Source organism: Urocitellus parryii, chromosome 7 (genome assembly GCF_045843805.1).
Source record: "Urocitellus parryii isolate mUroPar1 chromosome 7, mUroPar1.hap1, whole genome shotgun sequence".
In the NCBI taxonomy this organism is placed as follows: Eukaryota; Metazoa; Chordata; class Mammalia; order Rodentia; family Sciuridae; genus Urocitellus; species Urocitellus parryii.
The window spans coordinates 141,204,217-141,224,987 of NC_135537.1; the positions used below are offsets into that span (position 1 = coordinate 141,204,217).

Here is a 20,771-nt window from a genome sequence, read left to right on the forward strand (position 1 = left end):
CGCCTTCCGGGGTGCTTTGGGGCTGGGCCCCGCCATCTGGAGCCCCCTGTAATAAAGCGAGTTGACTGCCAAGGCTCGCGGCTGGCTCCTGCCTCTCAGCAAGCGGGCCCCGCCCTCCGCCGCCACACTTCCGGCGGGGCTGCGACCACAGAGGGGCGCGGGCGGGCGGGCGGGCAGCCGCTGGGGGTGGCGGGATAGGCTGGGCGCGGCCGGCGCTGCGGACCCGTTGCTGCTGTCCAGGTCCGGGCGGCCGAAGCCACTGCGTCCCGCCGACACCATGGGCAACTGTCACACGGTGGGGCCCAACGAAGCGCTAGTGGTTTCAGGTGAGAGGGCGGCGACCACGGAGGTGGGTTCTAGGCCACCCAGTGCTGGTGTGGGGGAGTGGGGAGGTGGAGTGCCGCGTGCGGGGCCTGAGCCTTCCGCGCTGCGCAGGGCGCTGGCCCCATTGCCACACCTGAGACCCCTTCCAGAAGAGACCCCTGTTCTCTCTTTCTGGGCTCCAAGCCCTCGGGCATCTACCAGGGGCTCCCCCTCCTGTGAAGAGTCTCCCTGTGTTTATTTCTTTCCTCCACCTCCCAAAGCAGGGCCTCCCTCTACACCACCATGGGCTAAAGGGTCGCAGACTAATGCCTTGGGGTCCCCGGAACTCAGCAGTTTTGCTGGATTCCAGCGACCAGGACAGGGGGTGGGTCACGCGGCTCTGGAGGGCAGGTGCCTAAACGGGGAGGGGCTCTGAGATGTGTATGGGTCCTCTCTCCTGGCACAGTCAGACCCGTTAATTCTGAGCGGGCTGGGACTTGCTGGGGTTTACTGGCATAACCCGCCCCGGAGACGCAGCTTGCGGCCTCTACAGGTTGGGAAATCCAGCCCTGAGCTGCGGCGCTCTGAATTGCAAAATGCTGCAAGCTCCAGAATTTCTATCTAGGTGGGGCTTGGGGACTGCAGCATTGGGGAAGGGGAGTGTGTTTCTTCTTGAGACTGCTATTTATTTACACTGTGTATTTGGAATGTTTTAGTAGGTAGGTGAAGCCTTTCAAGCCACCAGGTTGTGCAGCCCCTAGCTCCTATGTGCTGGGGAGGGGGCCTGTTGCCTGACAGCTTTCGGGGATTCCTGCAGCTGTAGGGTTCCCTGAAATTGAAATCTTATTTCCCACTGACAGTGCTGAGTTGCAGCCTGTATGCAGAGTTGGCAGGGTAGCTACCCAAGCAAGTAGAATACCTGGGTCAGGGCTTGTAGCTGCCCACCCTTGGGGAGATGTGATGAACGCACTGGAAGCTTTCATCCTAAAACAGGGTCTTAGGCTCATTTTGGATCTCAGAATGTCTCTGAGCAGGGACATCACTGTTCCTGATCAGGACTCTGCTCTTGCAGGGGAAATAAAATACCCTATCCCCAAATCTGGCCCTCTGGATGACTATAATCACAGCTACTCAGGAGGATCTCCTTTGAGGCCTCAGCAACTTAGTGAACCCCTGTTGCAATGGGGTGAGGGGGGCTGGGATTGTAGCTCAGTCATAGTTGCCCCTAAGTTCAGTCACCAGTACCACACACACACACACACACACCCACACACACACAACCCCCACCCATCACAGATAGCCCTGTGGTCAGGAGAAAGACCCCCAAAGAGCACAAAGGCCAACTCCCTCTATAAATCCTGGCCTTGTCTCCAGCCCCCACCCCTAGGAAGGCATTTAGAAACCTATATCTGCACTGCACTGTTTTTATGTTATGTAGTTTCTTTTAAGAAGTCCAGACTCTGGGTTGAGGAGATAAAAGCTTCAGTTCTACCCTGGTGGAAAATCTTTTAAGACTACAGGGTGAGAGGACCCATTAAGATAGGTTGCTCTGCTCTGTACCTTTCACACACTGAGAACCTCTTCCTTAGGCCAAAGCCAATACAGAGCTGGCACAGAAGCTGTTTTAGGGGTGGGGAGAGGAAGCCCATGCTAAGAATTGAAGGTGCCAGATTCAAGAACAGGCAGGAGAGGAGAGGGAGAGATAATGCCTGGCATAACAGTACCTTGGGATTTGAGATGATCCAGCTGAATGGTAGCTCCCTCTTGCATGTGGACTCCCAGGAGAGCAGAGCACCTGTTTCCAGCCCTGCCCATTCAGGTCTTAGACATGCATTAAGTCCAGAAGCAAGTCACTCAGCCCAGTTTCAAGATGATTCTGATAGGTCTCCTGGTCATGTTTTCCATCTTTTTAAAATTGTTTATCTAACCTCCTTCCTTTCATTTGTAATAGAATTTTCTCTATATCTTCAAAAATTAAAAGAAAAGTCTTCTTCATTTGGAAGGGGGAGGAGTACATTTTTATTTTTACTAACCAGAACTGATTATAAATGTCAGCAACAATCCATGATAGTCTTAGCAGTATTTTCCAGCCATACTATAGTTATTTGCAGGTACCTTGAAAATAATTTACACTCATCAGTACTTTGAAATTAAGTTAGTAATTAGAGCTATCAATAAATCTTATTATTTAATAAATTAATAAAGAAGCACATATTATAACATTTTGTTGTCTTAGCATTTTTTTTCTTTTGTATTTTAGACATTTATAGACATCCTAAGAAGGGGTCCTTAGGTGCTGGACTACTAATAGTGTTTGTGGCTTTAAAAAGAATAAAACCACCTTGAGGGTGTAGTCTTTTATAGTAGAAGAGGGTTGAGGAGAGACAGGAAGGGAAGGGACTGCTCCTGAGAGGGTAGCAGTGAGCTTGTCACCAGAGGAGGGTCTGAGAAAGTCACAGAGAAGGAACCCTGCACTCAGGAGCATAGGGTCCTTTGTGCACCTGACAAAAAAGAATTTCAGGGGGCTGGGGATGTGGCTCAAGCGGTGGCGCGCTCGCCTGGCATGCGTGCGGCCCGGGTTCGATCCTCAGCACCACATACAAACAAAGATGTTGTGTCTGCCGAAAACTAAAAAATAAATATCAAAAATTCTCTCTCTCTCTCTCTCTCTCTCTCTCTCTCTCTCTCTCTCTCTCTCTCACCTCTCTCTTAAAAAAAAAAAAAAAAAAAAAAAGAATTTCAGCATGTTGACCTAGGGGTATAGCTCAGTGATAGAAGACTTGCCTAGGATGTGCCAGGCCCTGGCTTCAATCCTCAACACCATAAAAAATAGTAATAATCATGCATCAGATATTGAGGCACAGAGATATATTTAGGAAAGCAAAAGCACATACTCAAGGGAGAGTGCAGGCCATCTCAACAGTGAAAAGCAACACCTAGTCTGAGATTTTATTATTTACGTAATTTTTTTTTTCTTATGCTCAGAACTTCAGGCATGCCAGGCAAGCACTCTACTACCACTGCACTACATTCCCAGGCTGATGTTTGGGGGTTTTTGTTGTTGTTTATTTGTTTGTTTGTTGGTACCAGGAATTGAACCCAAGGGCACTTAACCACTGAGCTACATCCCCAGCTCTTTTTATTTTTTATTTAGGGTCTCAATTGCTAGAGCCTCACTAAATTGCTGAGAGTGGCCTTGGATTTATGATCCTCCTGCCTCAACCTCCTTGAGATTAGACATATGCCAGCATGTCTGGCTAGGCTGAGGTTTTAATATTTATTAGAGGGACAATAGCTAGGGTCTGAACTAGAGGTGGAGTCAGGATAGGGTTAGATAATTTCTTTTATATATATATATATATATATATATATATATATATATATATATATATTTAGTTTTTAGTTTTTTAGGTAGACACAATATTTTATTTTTATGTGGTGCCGAGAAGCGAACCCAGTACCTCACACTACCACTTGAGCCACATCCCCAGCCTCAGGATTAGATAATTTCTAATCAGTTTTCCTTGAGTATGTGTACTGCCCTCACATCGCACTATTTTTTGCAGGCCAGGACAAGAGCTGGGTTGCCCATGAGTTGCTTGTTTTGTGTTCCATCGGTTGATGGGCACTTCTTTTTTGAAACTCAGTATATTTTGCCTTCGCTGTATCCCCAATAGTCTCGGACTGTTTGGGGGATAGGGAAAGTTATCATGGTTTTTTGGTTTCATTTTTGTTTTTCTGTACAGGAGACTGAACTCAGGGGCACTTGACTACCGAGTCACATCCCCAGCCCAATTTTTGTATTTTATTTAGAGTCAGGGTCTCCCTGAGTTGCTTAGCGCCTCGCTAAACTGCCTCCACCTAAGGCACTGAGCCACGTCTCCAGCCCTTTCTTGTATTTTATTTTTTTTTATTTTATTTTTTTAAAGAGAGAGTGAGAGAGGAGAGAGAGAGAGAGAGAGAAAGAATTTTTAATATTTATTTTTTAGTTCTCGGCGGACACAACATCTTTGTTGGTATGTGGTGCTGAGGATCGAACCCGGGCTGCACGCATGCCAGGCGAGCGCGCTACCGCTTGAGCCACATCCCCAGCCCCCTTTCTTGTATTTTATTTAAAGACAGGGTCTCACCAAGTTGCCTAATGCACTGCTGTTGCTGAGGCTGGCATTGAACTCCTGATCCTCCTGCCTGAGCCTCCCAAATTGCTAGTATTACAGGTGTGTGCCACCGTGCCCAGCTATCATAGGGTATTTTGTAGTCCTTCAGCTTGACTGAGCCCAGAGCAAGGGAAAGCAAGTTAAGAAAATTAGAAGAGGGTGCAGCAGTGCACGCCTGTAATCCCAGCTACTCAGGAGGATAAAGCAGGAAGATCACAAGCTGCAGGCCAGCCTCCACAGCTCAGCAAGACACTCTCAAAAAATAAAAAAGGGCTAGGCGCAGTGGCGCACACCTGTAATCCTAGAAGCTGGGGAAGCTGAGACAGGAGGACTAAAAGTTCAAAGCCAGCCTCAGCAATTTAGCAAGGCTCTAAGTGGTTTAACAAGATCCTGTCTGAAAATCAAAAACAAAAAAGGCTAGGGATGCAACTCATTGATAGAGCACCCCTAGATTAGATTCAATTCCCAGTACAGAAAAAAAAAAAAAGCGAGAATGAAAGTTACCTTTTGGGCTGGAAATGTGTGTAGCCCAGTGGGAAAGAACTTCCCTAGCAAAAAAAATAAAAGAGAAAAGGAAAAATTTAGAGAAACTTTTGAGTCTTAAGATGAGTGAGACCTGGGCTGGGGATGTGGCTCAAGTGGTAGTACGCTCGCCTGGCATGCGTGCGGCCCGGGTTCAATCCTCAGCACCACATACAAACAAAGATGTTGTGTCCGCCAAAAACTAAAAGATAAGTATTAAAATTCTCTCTTTCAAAAATAAATAAATAAATAAATATTGAAAATTCTCTATTCTCTCTTTTCTCTTTCTCTCTCTCTCTCTCTCTCTCTCTCTCTCTCTCCCCCCTCCCTCTCCTCTCTCACTCTCTCTTTAAAAAAAAAAAAAAAAGATGAGTGAGACCTAGGGAGGTGGGAGAAGAGGCACCTAACTGTCCTCTTGGGAGTGGTATTCAGGCTCCTAAGAGGAAGATGCCTTCCAGGAGAGGAGGCTGCTGGGGATGGGGTGGCTGGCCAGTCCCAACTTCCTGTTTTTACTGCCCCTGGGAACCTGGCCATGTTGCCCTTGGCCAAGGCCCAGCTTGAGCTGTGGCAGTCTGTTCTCAAGGTCAAATAAAACTGAAAGGTAAAGAGTGGACATCCACCTATTCCATCCCTCCCTGCCACTCCCACCTCCTCCACAGCACATTGAGAAGTCCCCTGGAGCTGACTGGAGGTAGCCGTGCCCCAGCCCCCACCAGACCACAACATGAAGAACAAGCTGTGATTTTTGGCCCTCTTCCAGTTTCTCTTGATCCCAAGATGACTTAGGTTTCAGATTGACTGCTTGTCCTCAGAAGCCTCTCCTATACCTCCCAGGACAGAGAAGCCCTTAAAGGCTCACCTTGAACAGCAGCCCTGTGGACAGATATTTCTATCCCAGAGAAACAAGAGACCTAAGACCTCTTACTGGTCTTGCCCACACTGAGGCTGTTCTATGATCCCTGGTCCTCTGGTTTGGCTACAGATTGAATATCTCTTATTGGAAATAATTAGGACCACAGGATTTCAGATTATTTTAGATTTGAAAATATTTCTATAGCCATAACAAGACATGTTATGGATGAGATCCATAATATACTACATGTATTTGTCTCATACATACCTTACATACATAGCCTGAGGTAATTTTATACAATATTTTTAGTGCACCTGTGTTTTGGCTGCAACCTGTCACATGAAATCGGTTGTGTAATTTTCCATTTGTGACATCCTGTCAGCACTCAAAAAGTTTCAGTTTTGGAGTATCCAATTTGGGGATTTTCAGATTGGGGAAGCTTAACTTTCACTAGCACCCTGTACACTGTAGCTGACCCAGGAAACTGGAGTTGGCCGCCTGAAGCAGTCTCAGGTATCAGCTCTCCAGCCTTATAAGCTCTTTCGACTTGAGAGGCAGTGGGAATAGGGAGGGTCTTTGTTCGTTGCCTACACCCATCCAAAACTTGTCCCCATTTTCTGTTTTCTACATTGTTTGTTTCAGTCCTTGGCCCTCACCACTGTCCAAACCTGGACTTTCTAGGTGCACTGTCCAGTGTGAGTGCCACTAGCCTCATGTAGCCATTCTAATTCCATTTAATTGAGGCTGAGGATGTAGTTCCATGGTAGAGCACTTGCCTAGCATACAAGGTCCTGGATTGGATCCCTTGCACTACAAAAAAATAATAATTAAATTTCATATGAAATTGGACATGTTAGCATACACTTATAACCCCAGCAATTCAGGAGACTGAATCAAGGGGACCACAAGTTTGAGGCCAGCCTCAGCAACTTTGCAAGATCATGTCTCAAAATAAAAAATAAAAAGGACTAAGATATAACTTAGTGGTAAAGCGACACTAGGTTTGAGCCCCAGTATTAAAAAAATATATCTTGTATGAGCCACATTCCAAGTAGTCAATCTATAGCCATACTACATATGGTCATACTACACCGCATAAATATAACACATTTCCACACAGAAAATTTTCTTGGACAAAATTGCTTCCTCTAGCAGTTAGCCACCTACATCACCCTCCATGCCTTGCCTGGATTACTGCAAAAGGTTTTTACCCAATCTCCTGGCTTCAGTACCTTCCTCCATGTGCAAGGTAGTATTTGTTTCTAAAATGCCTTATCAGTCTGAGTCACAATGGTACATGCCTGTGATCCCAGTGTCTCAGGAGGATTGCAAGACCAGCCTCATCAATGCCCTAAGCAACTTAGCAAGACCCTGCCTCGGGGCTGGGGATGTGGCTCAAGCAGTAGCCCCGCTCTCCTGGCATGCGTGCGGCCCGGGTTCGATCCTCAGCACCACATACAAACAAAGATGTTGTGTCCACCGAAAACTAAAAAATAAATATTAAAATTCTTTCTCTCCTCTCTCTCTCTCTCTCTCTCTCTCTCTCTCAAAAAAAAAAAAAAAGGGATGGGGAAGTGGCTCAGTGGCTAAGCACTTCTGGGTTCAAGTCCCACTACCAATAAAAAAATAAATGTCTTATCAATTCCCATCTTCAATCCCCATGTGGCTCCCAATCACTCTTGCATATGTACAGCTTGTTGGCCTGCACAAAAGACACTCCATGATCTACCCTCTGCCCCTCTACCTGCCTTGTTCCCTGCCATGGGTCCTAAGAAATGTTGTAACCCACATGAAACTACCTAGACCTTTGACCTTGGGAGGCAAACATCCTAAAGCTTTCACAAAACAAGTCGGTGAACATGGAAATGACAACACTCTGGCTTTTTTCCAAATTCCATTTCCTTCAATTCATCTGTTTTCTTATTGCATGTTAACTGCCTCTTCAGTTTTTACTCACATTTCCTTGAACCTGAGTAACTTTGGCGTTAATAGGAGAATTTACTACAAGAATTTCAGAAATTAATTTTTGTCATTTCTGGGTGGGGAACACACTGAGTATATCCACAGCCTGGATCTAGATTATGGCTGAGTTAGCTATTTAATTGATGTGCAGGAACCATTTTCTTTTGAGACCTTTTCCCTTTCTCCTCTTTTATCTAGTTAATACCGTGAGTAGGCCTTAGTTTGAAGACCTTCCTTCCCAACCTGCTCCTGATAAAGGAGCAAAGTCATTCTGAAAGCTCTGGGAGTGGAGTGCCAGGTTCACTGAGATGTGTCTGCCTGCCAGAGAGAGGCTATTGCCTTGGCTCAGACTCCTTCCCATGACCCAGAGCGCTGCCCTCTTGCATTTCTCTCAGTCTGTCCTACCGTGATAGCAGGTGAGCTGTGTGGTATTATGATCATCCCTTATTTTACTTCCTGCAAGAGAGGAATTGTATCTTCATATCTGTGTTCTTTTTTTTATATACCTTTATGCATTAAAATTCATATTACACATATAGAGCACAATTTTTCATCTCTGGTTGTACACAAAGTAGAGTCACACCATTTGTGTCTTCGTACATGTACTTAGGGTAATGATTGTCCATTTCATTCCACTGTCTTTCCTAGCCCCATAACCCTCCCTTCCCCATATCTGTGTTCTTGACACAAACAAAAAAAAGACTCTACTTGTTGAATGAATGAATGAATGATTGAATGAAAAATGGAAGCTTTGCTGGATATAATCGCTCACACCAGTAACCCCAGCTACTTGTGAGGCTTAGGCAGGAGGTTTGCAAGTTGGAGGCCAGCCTCAGTAATTGAATGAGCCCCTGTCTCAAAATAAAAGCTATATGTGGTAGAGCATGCCTATAATCCCCAGTGGCTCTGAAGACTGAGGCAGAAGGAAATGCAGGTTCAAGCCACCCTCAGCAACTACTGAAGGAGAAAGGGCTGAAGAAAGCCTGTACACACACCCTAAGCAATTTAGCTAGATCCTATCTCAAAGTGTTAAAAAAAAAAAAAAGGGCTGGGGATGTTGCTCAAGTGGTAGCACGCATGCGGCCTGGGTTCGATTCTCAGCACCACATACAAAAAGATGTTGTGTCCGCCGATAACTAAAAAATAAATATCAAAAATTCTCTCCCTCCCTCCCTCCCTCCCTCTCCCTCCCTCCCTCTCTCTCTCTCTCTCTCTCTCTCTCTCTCTCTCTCTCTCTCAAAAAAAAAAAAAAAAAAAAAGCAAAAAGCTGGGGATTTGGCTCAGTGGTTAAGCACCCCTGGGTTGAATCCCGGCTACCAATAAGTAAGTAAATAAATAAATAAATAAGGCTAGGGATATAGCTCAGTGGTAGAGCGCCCCTGGCTTCAATCCCTAGTATTGCAAAAAAAGAAAAGAAAAATGGAAGCTTTTTCCAGACCACCCCTGTCTGCTATGACCTCTGGAAGTACTTACACTCTGAATTATTCATTGGATATCCTTTTTATGTAAATTAGACAATTTACATAAAAATCTAGATTCTAAGTTCTTAAGTCCCTATAGGTCAGGGAGAACATTTTATGTATAATCTCAGTACCTGGAACCCAACAGTTACCATTATCAAAACTCAGCAAGTACAAGAGCAGAGTTGCTGTCAGAGGGGTTGGGGGAGATAAACCCAGGAACTGACTGACCTGACCAGTAGTGATTTGCTTTGCTCCCCAGGGGGCTGTTGTGGTTCTGACTACAAACAGTACGTGTTTGGCGGCTGGGCCTGGGCCTGGTGGTGTATCTCCGACACTCAGAGGTAAGGGCCTGAGGGCTTGGGAACCTGTCATCATGGTGGGCAAGGGAGAAAAGTGTTTCCAGTGTTACCCCTTCACCCTACAGATCAGCTAGAACATCTGCCATTTGCTACCTCTGTTCTGGAAGAAGGAGTCCCATAAGGAATAGGTGAAATGGGCTGACAGGCATTCAGGAGGCACACTTCAAGAAGGTCTGGCTTAGGTGAATGTGGTGGTGCATGAATGTAATCCTATTGACTGTGGAGGCTGAGGCAGGAAGATTGCAAATTCAAGGCCAGCATTAGCAAATTAGTGAGACCCTGTCTCAAAAAATAAGAAGGACTGGACTGGTATATAATTCAATGGTAATGCACCCCTGGGTTCAATCCCCACTACCAAAAAAAAAGGAAAGAAAAAAAAGAAGGTGTGTCTTTAGACACCTCCTCCTTTCTGTGTGTTCTTTTTTGCATGAGAGGTGACATTACTTTCTGTCCCAGAGAATTCAGGATCATATCTCAATTTCCCAGTTCTAGCTTAAAGTTATTCAAGAAGTCTTAATTACACACTACATTTAAAGGGGGTGTACTGAAGGAGAAAAGGCTAAAGAAAACCTGTACACACACCCTCACCATGAAGGCCCTGGAATAATTCTAGCAGAGGCTAAATGAGAATAGATGTATAGTTAGACGTTCTCTGTGATAGTAGTGGGTTAGAGACAAGGAGGGGCAGGTGATCTGAGGAAAAGGTGCTGACACCAGGCAAGACAGGTCTCCTAAATATGTCTTGGAAAGAGTCAATAAAGGAATGAAGGTTTTAGTGCCCCAGATTGCTCTCCCTGCTGGTGCCTCCAGAGCCCAGGGTAGAACCAGACCTGGGCCCTCCTACTACCATACTGTCCAGCCGCCTTTCCTAGTGGGAAATGAGGGAGGGGTAGAGTCTTCTAGGCCGGGACTCAGGCAGCAAGGACAGTAAGCTATGAAGGAATGGGGGGGTTGGGCATCCCAAAGGGAAGCAATAGAAATTCCAACAGAAAATACTGCTCCATTTCACCCTCATCAGTCAGCAAAGAGAAGTCCATGTCTGCGCTGAGTTCCTGATGCTTGAGGCTCCTGGGGGTCTGCAGGTATCTACTAGGATCCGGGTCATAGAAAGTATGTCACAATTTTTTTTTTTTACCATCACTGACTTCCCGATAACCCCCTTCACTCTCCTCCCATCACTTTACGTTCCCTGAGGTGATGGATTGTGGCCCAAGGGTGCTTTTGTTAGGATTGTGGGAACTTCAGATCCAAGACCAAAACTATCAGAGACTGATCAATAATGGTTACAATGTCTACTCCAGAGGGTCCTAGGAACAGCTGAATGTGTCATTTGACCTGCCAGAGTCATGGGCCTCAGAGACACAGCTACCCACACAACATGCAATCCTAGCACAGCATAATATCTTATTCAAATACCTCAACTTATAGCCAGGCCTGGACAGTTTTGTGACTTGCCCAGAGACCTGTCTCAAGTGGGCATCCACTACTGGGGCAACACCCCTGCAGACCTTCTCCATGTCCTTGGTCTCCTACTCTCACTTTTTGCTCCAGGAGCAGAGCCCCAGAGTAGGATGGCCAGGCCTCCCTGACAACAGGTTTGGAAGTGAGAGATGGGAGGCCTTACCTTTTCCTAGGAAACTGACCTCAGGCTCAACATCCTCCCTTTGGTCCCACTTGCTGGTTAGTCTGTCCCTGCACCCCTTCCCACTCTATACCCCTTTCTGGGAGATAGCCTCTTCCCTTGCCCCCATCCTACTTGGGCCATCTCCGCAGGCTGGAGCCTTTATTTCCCTAGGCTGGTAGGATCCTCTCAGGTCAGAATAGAGGTTTTTAACTCAGCCTTCATACTCAGCCTCCCTTTCGAAGTATTTCACCCACCCATGATGTCAGCCATTCTTCCTCCAGGCTCAGTGCAGTCCCTCCTGCTGTACTTTGCTGCAACACCCTGTACTATCTGAGTCCCTGATGTGGGCAGCTCTCTCTCTCCCTTACCTAAGCAAGTCCCCCACCTCTGGCCTCTGAGCTGCAGCCTCCCATCTACCTTCCCTTCCTCCTCTTCCCCCTTCTCCCTCCCTCTCTTCTATTTCTTTCTTTCCTTCCCCAGAAGATAGCTTATGGGTTTCTGTCTGGGCTGGGTGGAGAGAGTCCTCTTAGGCCCAAGGGTGCTATTATTAGGACTCAAATGAAAGCAACCTTTGCATGTCTGCATGGCCAAGCCCCCAGGGCTGCCACTGTGTGACCTCTCCCAGGGTTAATGTGGGGCTCCATGTTGCCTACTGATCCTCATCCCCCACCTACCTGCTCCTGCCTTTTAGCCTCAGCCTCTATCTCCTCTTCCTTCTTTGGGTTTAAGGAACTCTTCTACACTATGCACAGTCTGCCTCTGCCTGGACCACCACCCTACACACACACATACACACACATATGCTAGAGTGGGCCAAGTAACTGCAAGGCACCTTATTTTCTTTGCCAATACTCTTTGTCTGCCTATGCTCAACTTTGGAAACTCCGAAGTGAGTAAGTCCATCATCTCCCATCCATCCCTGTGAATATCTGGCAGGAGCATACTTTCTTGCTCAACCTTCCTTGACCTCCTGCACCCCTAAATCACATCAAAACTTTTCTTTGGACTTTTCTGACCCTAAATTACCTTCTTAATGTTATGTAGTAGCACAAACCTTAAGGGTTTGCACCCCAAGCAGGATTCAGTATTTGCTCTGGCTCATTAATCCCCAGAGTGGCTGTCTTCTCTCAATTTCTAGAAACAGGTTTGCCTGTGTAAGGAGGGTAGAACTAAAGCTGTTTCCCAGATTGTGGCAAGAATCTACTAAGAATGTGAGGTGGTAAGCACCGTGAATGTCAGCTTACAGGCCTCGTGACCTCAGGCCCTGGCCCCCCAGGGTATTGGCAAGCATCTCCCCAGCCCATTAGCTCCTCATTGGAAGGGGAGGAGGGCTATAGAAGAGACCCAGAAGCCTCAGGCCAGCAAGGGGCTGCCTCTGCTCTTTCATAACCCTAGACCAAGCTGGCAGGGGTTTGAAGTGTTGAAAGCACCCCTGTCCTGCCCCCACATGTCAGGCATTGGTGCTTATCTGGTAACCACTCTGTGTATTTGCTGTGTCCCCTCCTACCCTTCCTGTCCCTACCTCTCCCTACCCCCTGGCTGCTTCTCAGACTGTCTCTGGAGGTTATGACCATCCTGTGTCGCTGTGAGAATATTGAGACGTCGGAGGGGGTTCCGCTATTCGTAACAGGGGTTGCACAGGTAATAACCCACCTGCTTCCTCTTCTGTATCTAACCTTCTCTCTTTCTGCCCTTTGGGGCCTAGCAGGCAGGAACTGGATGGACTCCCCTCCTGAGAGTGTGCCTCACCCCTCGTTATCCCCACCTCTGTTGCTCTGGGTGCCAGGGTGAATCCCTGTAGATCTCCAGGGCACCTTCTTTTGCCCACTGGGGCTGCAAGTGGGGAAAAGGCAAGGGATTCTGAAAGCCCAATTCTGCCAGTGGGTGTCCTTAAATGCCAAGCCTTATTACCATGCAGCCATAGCTAGTGAAATCTGTTCTTGGCTAGAATGTTCAGCAACTCCAAGTGTGTTCTCTGTAATGTGCAGGTTCCTATCCTCATCACTTTGTTTACCAGTTCTCTGTTGAGCACTTTCTTGGATTCAGGCACTGAGAATGCAGCAATGAACATCCAAAAGCCCCTTCCCCTCAAAGCCCGTTGCTCACAGGTGCCCAGGCTGGAGAGGCCTTAATGGCCAGCATCTTGCACTTTCCTCTTCCTCATGCCTTGAGTTGCATTGCACCCTTCTCAGGCAAAAGTCTAGCACCACCATTCCCTTCCTCACCCATTCTTCCAGCTCTAGTCAGGAAAGACACCATCCCATCTCCTGAGCCATGAAGCACAGGTTGCAGTATAAGAGCCTGAGAGGAGATTAGAGACCTCTGTGGAATGGGTAGGGTCCAGGCCTCCCTCAACTGTAATTGAAGCAGCCCCAACCCTCCAAACCCACACTATACTTGAAACATTTCCCAGTGCCCAGGTCCTTTTAAGTTGAGTGAATGTGGATGCTTGAGGAGTTAGACTGCCTGGGCAGAACAACTCTTTCAAGGGTTAATGCTACTTAGCTAGGAGGCTTTGGTGTGACCCCAGCCAGTGTGACCCCAGCCTGTGTTCCCCATGTGACATGTTTGGTCCCAAGTCTTAGCCTTGTGGACTTCAAGTCATAGCCTCTGGCTAGTTGGAGGGATCAGAGAGAGCTTCCTGGCAAAGGAGGGGATTAATTCTGTCTTGGCTCAGGAGTAGGCATACTCCCAGTATGCCCACCTGCCAGGCAGGGCTTTCTAGGCAGCATCTTGGGGCATTTTGGGGTGCTGAGTAGACCCAGAGAATACGTTAGGGTACCTGAAGTATGTTCACATGTCATCCATGACAGCCTCCATGCCTCAGCCTGGAGTACCAGCACCTACCTGCTGTCCTATGACACACACACAGCTGCACTGGCTTCTTCCGGTTCCTGACAGCCCCAGACCACCATAGGCACTTCTTTCTTACTTCCTTTTCCTCTCAATTTAAACCAGGCTGACTTGAGCAGAGGACCTATGTGCACATGTGTAGCCTACTTACCCTCCTTCCCTGGAGCTGTCTGTACCCACCCTGCCTACCTTCTTACACACTACCAGCTACAAACCCTAGAGAGCCTTCCCCACCCTCCTCACCAGGATTCTTGGCCTGTCCCATCTGGAGTAGTGAGGTGGTAGACATTCCCCACACCTCAGGCCCCGGGCCCCCAGACCCATGCCCCTGTTTTGCATTTCTTGGCAGGATTTCCCTAGAGATTATGACGTTGCAGCCCCGCTGCGAGGACGTAGAGACGGCCGAGGGGGTAGCTTTAACTGTGACGGGTGTCGCCCAGGTATAGTAACTCAGCAGCCCCGCGCATGTCTGTTGAGGTGCCTCATCCCCATGCTGGAGTTTGGGGGGAGGAGGAGAGGACGGCAGCCAGGGGTAGTCTCTCCAGCATCCCTGCCATCCCACCCCCCAACGAGAGAATCGTGACCACTGGAACATGCTCACTTGGCCCCCTTGGCCACCCAGCAAGACTAACAGATACCCCTTCTCTCCTCAGTGGCCCTCGAGGGACAGAACCAGTGCTGAGGGCTCCTATCTCTCTAACCCAGTCCCATTCTTTGCAGGTGTTGGATATGCCCGGCCCCAAAATCCAGGCCTCACCTGTTCCCTGGGCAGGGAGTTAGAGGGATGGCCCAAAAGGAGAGGCCCTGTGAGGCAGAGGACTTGTGGGGTCAAAGGCTGTGTTATATCCCCAGCTAGGAGCCTGGGAGAGGTACCCCACCCTAATCCATCTCTGGACTTCCAGGGCAGCAAGGTTCTACTATGTTACAGGCCTCTGATGAGGGAGTTGGCTGAACACCTCCAGAAGCAAAGGCACCATCAGTTATATATCCCCTGGGACCTGTCTCCTGCCCCATCTAGGCTCTTTCATAGTCCATCTGTCTGTCTATGTCCCTATTGCTCTTTCTCCTTTTCATATTCTCTGCCCCTTAGCCTGAAGGTCTCCCACATGTGGGGAGTCTGTGAGGGAGGAGTTGGCTAATGAGTAAATAGTAAGCTGGAGAGGGAGGAGAAGAATTCCAGTGAAGAATGCCCTACTAGAGAGCTCAAATACACCAACCTACCTCGTATTCCCAGGGCCTGCAGGTTTGACAAAGACGGGGAGGGGCACAGCCACCATCCTCTGTACCTCTGGGTCTGGGGCTTCCATCTGTTTACCTCCAGCCTGACTCAGGCACCTCTGTGACCCTGGCAGGTGAAGATCATGACAGAAAAGGAACTCTTGGCCGTGGCCTGCGAGCAGTTCCTGGGCAAGAATGTACAGGATATCAAGAACGTTGTCCTACAGACCCTAGAGGGGCATCTGCGTTCCATCCTAGGTGAGACCCTGCCCAGCCTCACATGGTTCTGAAGCCAGGGCCAGGGATAGGTAGCAGAGCTGTGCAGGGAGCCTGTTCCTCTGAGGTTTTGAGCTGAAACTTTTTCCTCAAGCATTTCATTTCAAAACTTCAGTTAGGCTGGGGATGTAGCTCAAGGGTAGAGTACTTGCTTAAGCATGCAAGAGACTCTGGGTTCAATTCCTAGTGCCAAAAAGAAACAAAAAACTTAGGCTGATTTGAGTGAGAGAGGGCTTTGGTATAGGGCATGGGAGTGGGATAGAGGGCAGTTTGCTCACATGTCTGGTGTCTCTTGGGACACTTCCTCATCCTCCAGGACTCTGCATAAGGCTCAGTATTAAACACTGTTGAGAAGAAACCCCAAGAAGACCCAGTTCAGACTGCATGACCCCTGTATGCACCCAGACTTCTACTTGTATGCTTTCTCCCTTTCCCAGCTGGTTGGGACCCTGGAGAGAAAGCCCATGTTCTCTCTATCCCCAGGGACCCTGACTGTGGAACAGATATATCAGGATCGGGACCAGTTTGCCAAGTTAGTGCGAGAGGTGGCAGCCCCAGATGTTGGCCGCATGGGCATTGAGATCCTCAGCTTCACTATCAAAGTGAGATGTGACAGAAAGTTTGTACCCTCAGAATCCGTCTGGGAGATGGGGATTGGTAGAGGTGGCGGGTGCACCTTTGTGTCCATGGCTGCTCCCTGGAATGACTCTCCCTTCCCTCCCCAGGATGTTTATGACAAAGTGGACTATCTGAGTTCCCTGGGCAAGACTCAGACTGCCGTGGTGCAGAGAGATGCTGACATTGGTGTGGCCGAGGCTGAGCGGGATGCAGGCATCCGGGTACTTGGGATTTCCTTTTTACCCCTGGGATTAGGGAACTCAGGGATGACAGGACTATGGTCCCTCAGGGGACTCTAAGCACCTGCCCCTCCTCTCAGGAAGCTGAGTGCAAAAAGGAGATGCTTGATGTGAAGTTCATGGCAGACACCAAGATTGCTGACTCTAAGAGAGCCTTTGAGCTACAAAAGTCAGCCTTCAGTGAAGAAGTCAATATCAAGGTAAGAAGCCAGGGCACCCTAACTTGGGGCTCAGGGCTCAGGACCTGGTGGCCAGCCTCTTAATGTGTTGACCTTCCCGTCACAGACAGCTGAGGCCCAGTTGGCCTATGAGCTACAAGGGGCCCGTGAGCAGCAGAAGATCCGGCAGGAAGAGATTGAAATTGAAGTTGTGCAGCGTAAGAAGCAGATTGCAGTGGAGGCGCAGGAGATCTTGCGCACTGACAAGGAGCTCATTGCCACAGTGCGCCGCCCGGCTGAGGCTGAGGCCCATCGCATACAGCAGATCGCAGAGGGTGAAAAGTGAGAGTTGCCTGGGTGCTGGGGCGGGGTTAGTCAGCTCCTCTGCTGTCTGTGTGCTCTCTCTGACCACAGTTGGGAAACCACTTTCCCCCATGTTTGTCCCTCCTGTGAAGCGGCATACCCCTACCTCCTTCAGTCAACAAGACTAAACGAGATAAAGAAGGCTTGAGTGCATGCCTGGTATAGTGTTTGGCACAGAGGGCCTCCCGGTCAGTCTCCTTTCCCAGGTGCGGGACCTCTCCCTGGCCTGAGCCAACAAGCCAGGGCACCCACTTCAAATGTCTCCTGCCCTAGACAGCCAACAGAACAGGACTAGAGGGTTTGTCAGACCTTATACAAGGTTTTTGGGGACCCTGGCACCTCCTGCTTATCTGCCTGGCCTGGGCTCCCCCAGGGTGAAGCAGGTCCTCTTGGCACAGGCAGAGGCTGAGAAGATCCGCAAAATTGGGGAGGCAGAGGCGGCAGTCATCGAGGCAATGGGCAAGGCAGAGGCTGAGCGGATGAAACTCAAGGCTGAAGCCTACCAGAAATATGGAGATGCAGCCAAGATGGCCCTGGTGCTGGAGGCCCTGCCGCAGGTGAGGCTCCCACCCCAAACTGGCACCCAAAGTTGGCACCCAGAGCTCAAGTATCCTCACCTGATTAGCAAGACAAGTGCCAGAACAATTTTGTTCCTAGTCAGTTACGCAGCCACCAGCTAGCTGAAAGGATTAAAGAGGGGAAATCCTCAGTAGAGGGCAGGAACCCTCCAATAGGCCCAGGCCATCCCTGGCCCCTAGGCCTTTCCTATTGTGGCTTGCAAATTAGAGCCACCCCAGCTATTTAGGGGTTTGGGTAAGAGAAGAGAGGGAAAGGTGCTGGATAGGGTAGGTGGATGGAGTCAGAATCTAACCATGATCTCATACCCCACCTAGATTGCTGCCAAAATCGCTGCCCCACTAACCAAAGTTGATGAGATTGTGGTTCTCAGTGGGGACAACAGCAAGGTGACATCAGAAGTAAACCGGCTGCTGGCTGAGCTGCCTGCCTCTGTGCATGCCCTTACAGGTGTGGACCTCTCAAAGGTATGTATCTGCTTGGTTGCAGTGGAGTTACCTGGGCAGCCCACTGGTCTGGGCATATGGGTCCAGGACCTCCACAGTCAAGGCCTCATGGCGTCTCCCATCTTTGCAGATACCCTTGATCAAGAAAGCCACTGGTGCACAGGTGTGAGGCTCCTGCAGGCCCACGCCCTTCAGCAGCCGCCCGCCCCTCCCTTCACCTGTTTTAATACCACAGGGACAACGGGAACGTTACTGACTCTGGTGCCTTATTTTGTAGGGACCAGAAGTGCTGCGTGTTTAGGCCATCTCTGGCTGTCTTCCCTTCTCTCCTGTCTCTTCCTCTTTTCTATCCTCACTTTCACTGCCACACTCATCTAATTTGTGTCTTTCCTCCCTCATTTCCCTGTGTGTTTCTTTCTCTCCCTTGTCTTCCCTCCCTCTATGCAGATCACATAGTTTAAGCTGAAGATGTTTATTACAATCACTGTCTGTCTGTGGGGGGTAGCCCTGCTGCTCCTCAGAATCCTGGTGCCTTGAAGTTCTTCCTGTATCCATCTGTCCTCCCTGTATCCCTGGCCAGAGTGCAGCATAGGTACAGGGGTTCTGGGTAGGACAACCTCTCTCCCTTCTCCTGGCCTGGTTTTCCCTGAATACTCCTCTAGGAAGTCTATAGACCACCCACTTTCCTCTAGACCTGCGTAGCCATGGCCTATAGGGCCCAGGGCCATTGCCCTTTACTTCTTCCCTCCCCAGGCCAGGCCTGCTCTCATTACTACCCCTTTCTCCCTGACCCCAGGGGCACAGAGGCAAGGCCTCCTGTCTATAGCAGCTTCCTCAGTTTACTACTGCCTTAGGAGGCCCTGCTTGTGCTCACAGAAGTTCCCTTCATGGAAAAGTCCCTACTAGGTGGTCTTGGTCCCAACTTCACTAAGCCTTTCTGGGGTCAGGCTCTGAACCTGTTGGAGACAGCTTCATGCTAGTGCTGCACTGTCCTGGGTATGTGACCCTTCCAGTGGGCAAGGCTGTGCCAACCCTGTACAGAATCAAGTGCCGTAAATTGGCCAGATCCCGTTTCCCCTTGTGCCATCTTTCTTCCTGGCCAGAGTGATAGGGTTCCAGCCATGGGAAGCAGCTCAGTCTTCTGTCTCATTGCAGTAGTGGAGATAGAAGAGACCAGGGCCCAAGCATCCCGCCAGGGGTGCTATGAGTGTCCCACAGCCCTAGTCCCCTACCTGTGGCCCTGCCCCAGCCTGTGTAGCTATTCTGCATGTGGATGCTGCATGTCTGGTCTGGGGCTTGGATGTTGCACTGCCCCACTGCCTGTCCCCTCTGGTAAAATAAAGATCTCTTATGTCATCCCTTGCATTGTGTATTCTGTGAGGGGAGAGACTGGGAATCAAGAATCATTCATACACACTTTTAGCATCAAGGCTGCTCTTGGCCTGTTCTTCCCCACCCTAGCCACAGGGGGGCATCAGCACACTGGCCTTGCCCACAATAGCTGTCCTGGGCCTGGCAACAGCAAGCCATGTGCTGAGGTCAGACCTGAGACATGGGAACTTGAAACAGGGGTTCTGGGTAGGACAACCTACCAGATAGGGTTCAGTACCAACAACGACAAAAATTAGCCAAGTTTGACCTATTAGATCATCAAAATAACTCCATCCATCCAAAACAAACCTGAGACATTGCAAGCAAAAGGTGGAGAGTGCTGCCAGGTTTGTGACACCTATGCCAGTGCTGAGCCTTACTCAGTATTGGGACCCACTTCTCAGGCTTAATAGCATAAACATAAGGCTGCTCGGGATTAAATTTCAGCTCTATTTTTTGTTTATTACCTGTGTAATCTTGGGTAAGTAACTTTATCTTCCTGGGCCTCCATATTCTTATTCATTTTGCAAACTTATCAGATGCTTGCTATGTGAAGGGCTTTGTCTTTCATGCTAGAGAGACTGCACTGAACAAGACATGCCTAGCTTTTAGAGCTTGCATCCAGGTGGAAACAATAAGAAAAATTAAATATACGGTATGTTAGATAAAGGTAAATAGCAAGGAGGAAAATAAGGAAATGAATAGGAAGTTTGGGGCGTGCTGACATTTTAGGGCATGCTAGGAAGAGCTTAATAGAAGGTATGACTGACAAAGGCAAAGGAATGAGCCATGCAGGCACCTGAAGGGAAAGCTTTCCAATCCAAAGTGTGTGGCATGATCAAAGAAGGGTCAGTGCATGTTGGAAGTGGAAGGTGAGCCGGTGGAGTATTAGTGAATGAGGTCAAGGTGGAAACCTACTTTAAGATCACAGGAAGCCTTAATAAGGCTTTTTAGGGCCTTTGTTCTGACATGAGAAACCACTGGAGGGCTTTTAAAAAGAAGTGATATTATTTCACACATCTAAAAATATTCTTGTCAGGCACAGTAGCCTACAACTGTAATTCCAGCAACTAGGGAGAATGACGCAGGAGGATTGCAAGTTCAAAGCCAACCTCAGCAATTTAGCAAGGCCCTAAGCAACTTAGAGACAGTCTCAAAAAATAAAAAGGGGGCTGGGGATGTGGCTCAAGCGGTAGTGCGCTCGCCTGGCATACATGTGGCCCAAGTTTGATCCTCAGCACCACATACATAGATGTTGTGTCTGCCGAAAACTAAAAAATAAATATTAAAATTCTCTCTCTCTCTCTTTAAAAAAATAAAAATAAAAAGGGATGGGGATAGATGTAGTTCAATGGTAAAGTGGCCCCTGGGTTCAATCCCCAGTACCAACAACAACAAAAATTAGCCAAA

The 20,771-nt window shown here is 48.6% G+C and overlaps 1 protein-coding gene across 3 annotated transcripts; it reads left to right on the forward strand.

Moving 5' to 3' along the window:
* Positions 1-186: 186 nt before the first annotated feature.
* Positions 187-18,870, forward strand: Flot2 (flotillin 2). Of its 3 annotated transcripts, none has more exons than XM_026388808.2 (11): positions 187-326; positions 9,520-9,601; positions 12,794-12,884; positions 15,449-15,572; positions 16,074-16,192; positions 16,316-16,429; positions 16,528-16,647; positions 16,733-16,947; positions 17,342-17,525; positions 17,862-18,011; positions 18,121-18,870. In XM_026388808.2, the coding sequence occupies exons 1-11, from the start codon at positions 278-280 to the stop codon at positions 18,157-18,159; spliced, it is 1,287 nt and encodes a 428-aa protein (XP_026244593.1). In that variant the 5' UTR covers positions 187-277; the 3' UTR covers positions 18,160-18,870. The 3 variants fall into 3 exon arrangements, with proteins under 3 accessions (XP_026244593.1, XP_026244592.1, XP_026244594.1); XM_026388807.2 differs by lacking the exon at positions 12,794-12,884 and adding an exon at positions 14,446-14,536; XM_026388809.2 differs by lacking the exons at positions 187-326; positions 12,794-12,884 and having other exon boundaries at positions 9,527-9,601.
* The last annotated feature ends 1,901 nt before the right edge of the window (positions 18,871-20,771 follow it).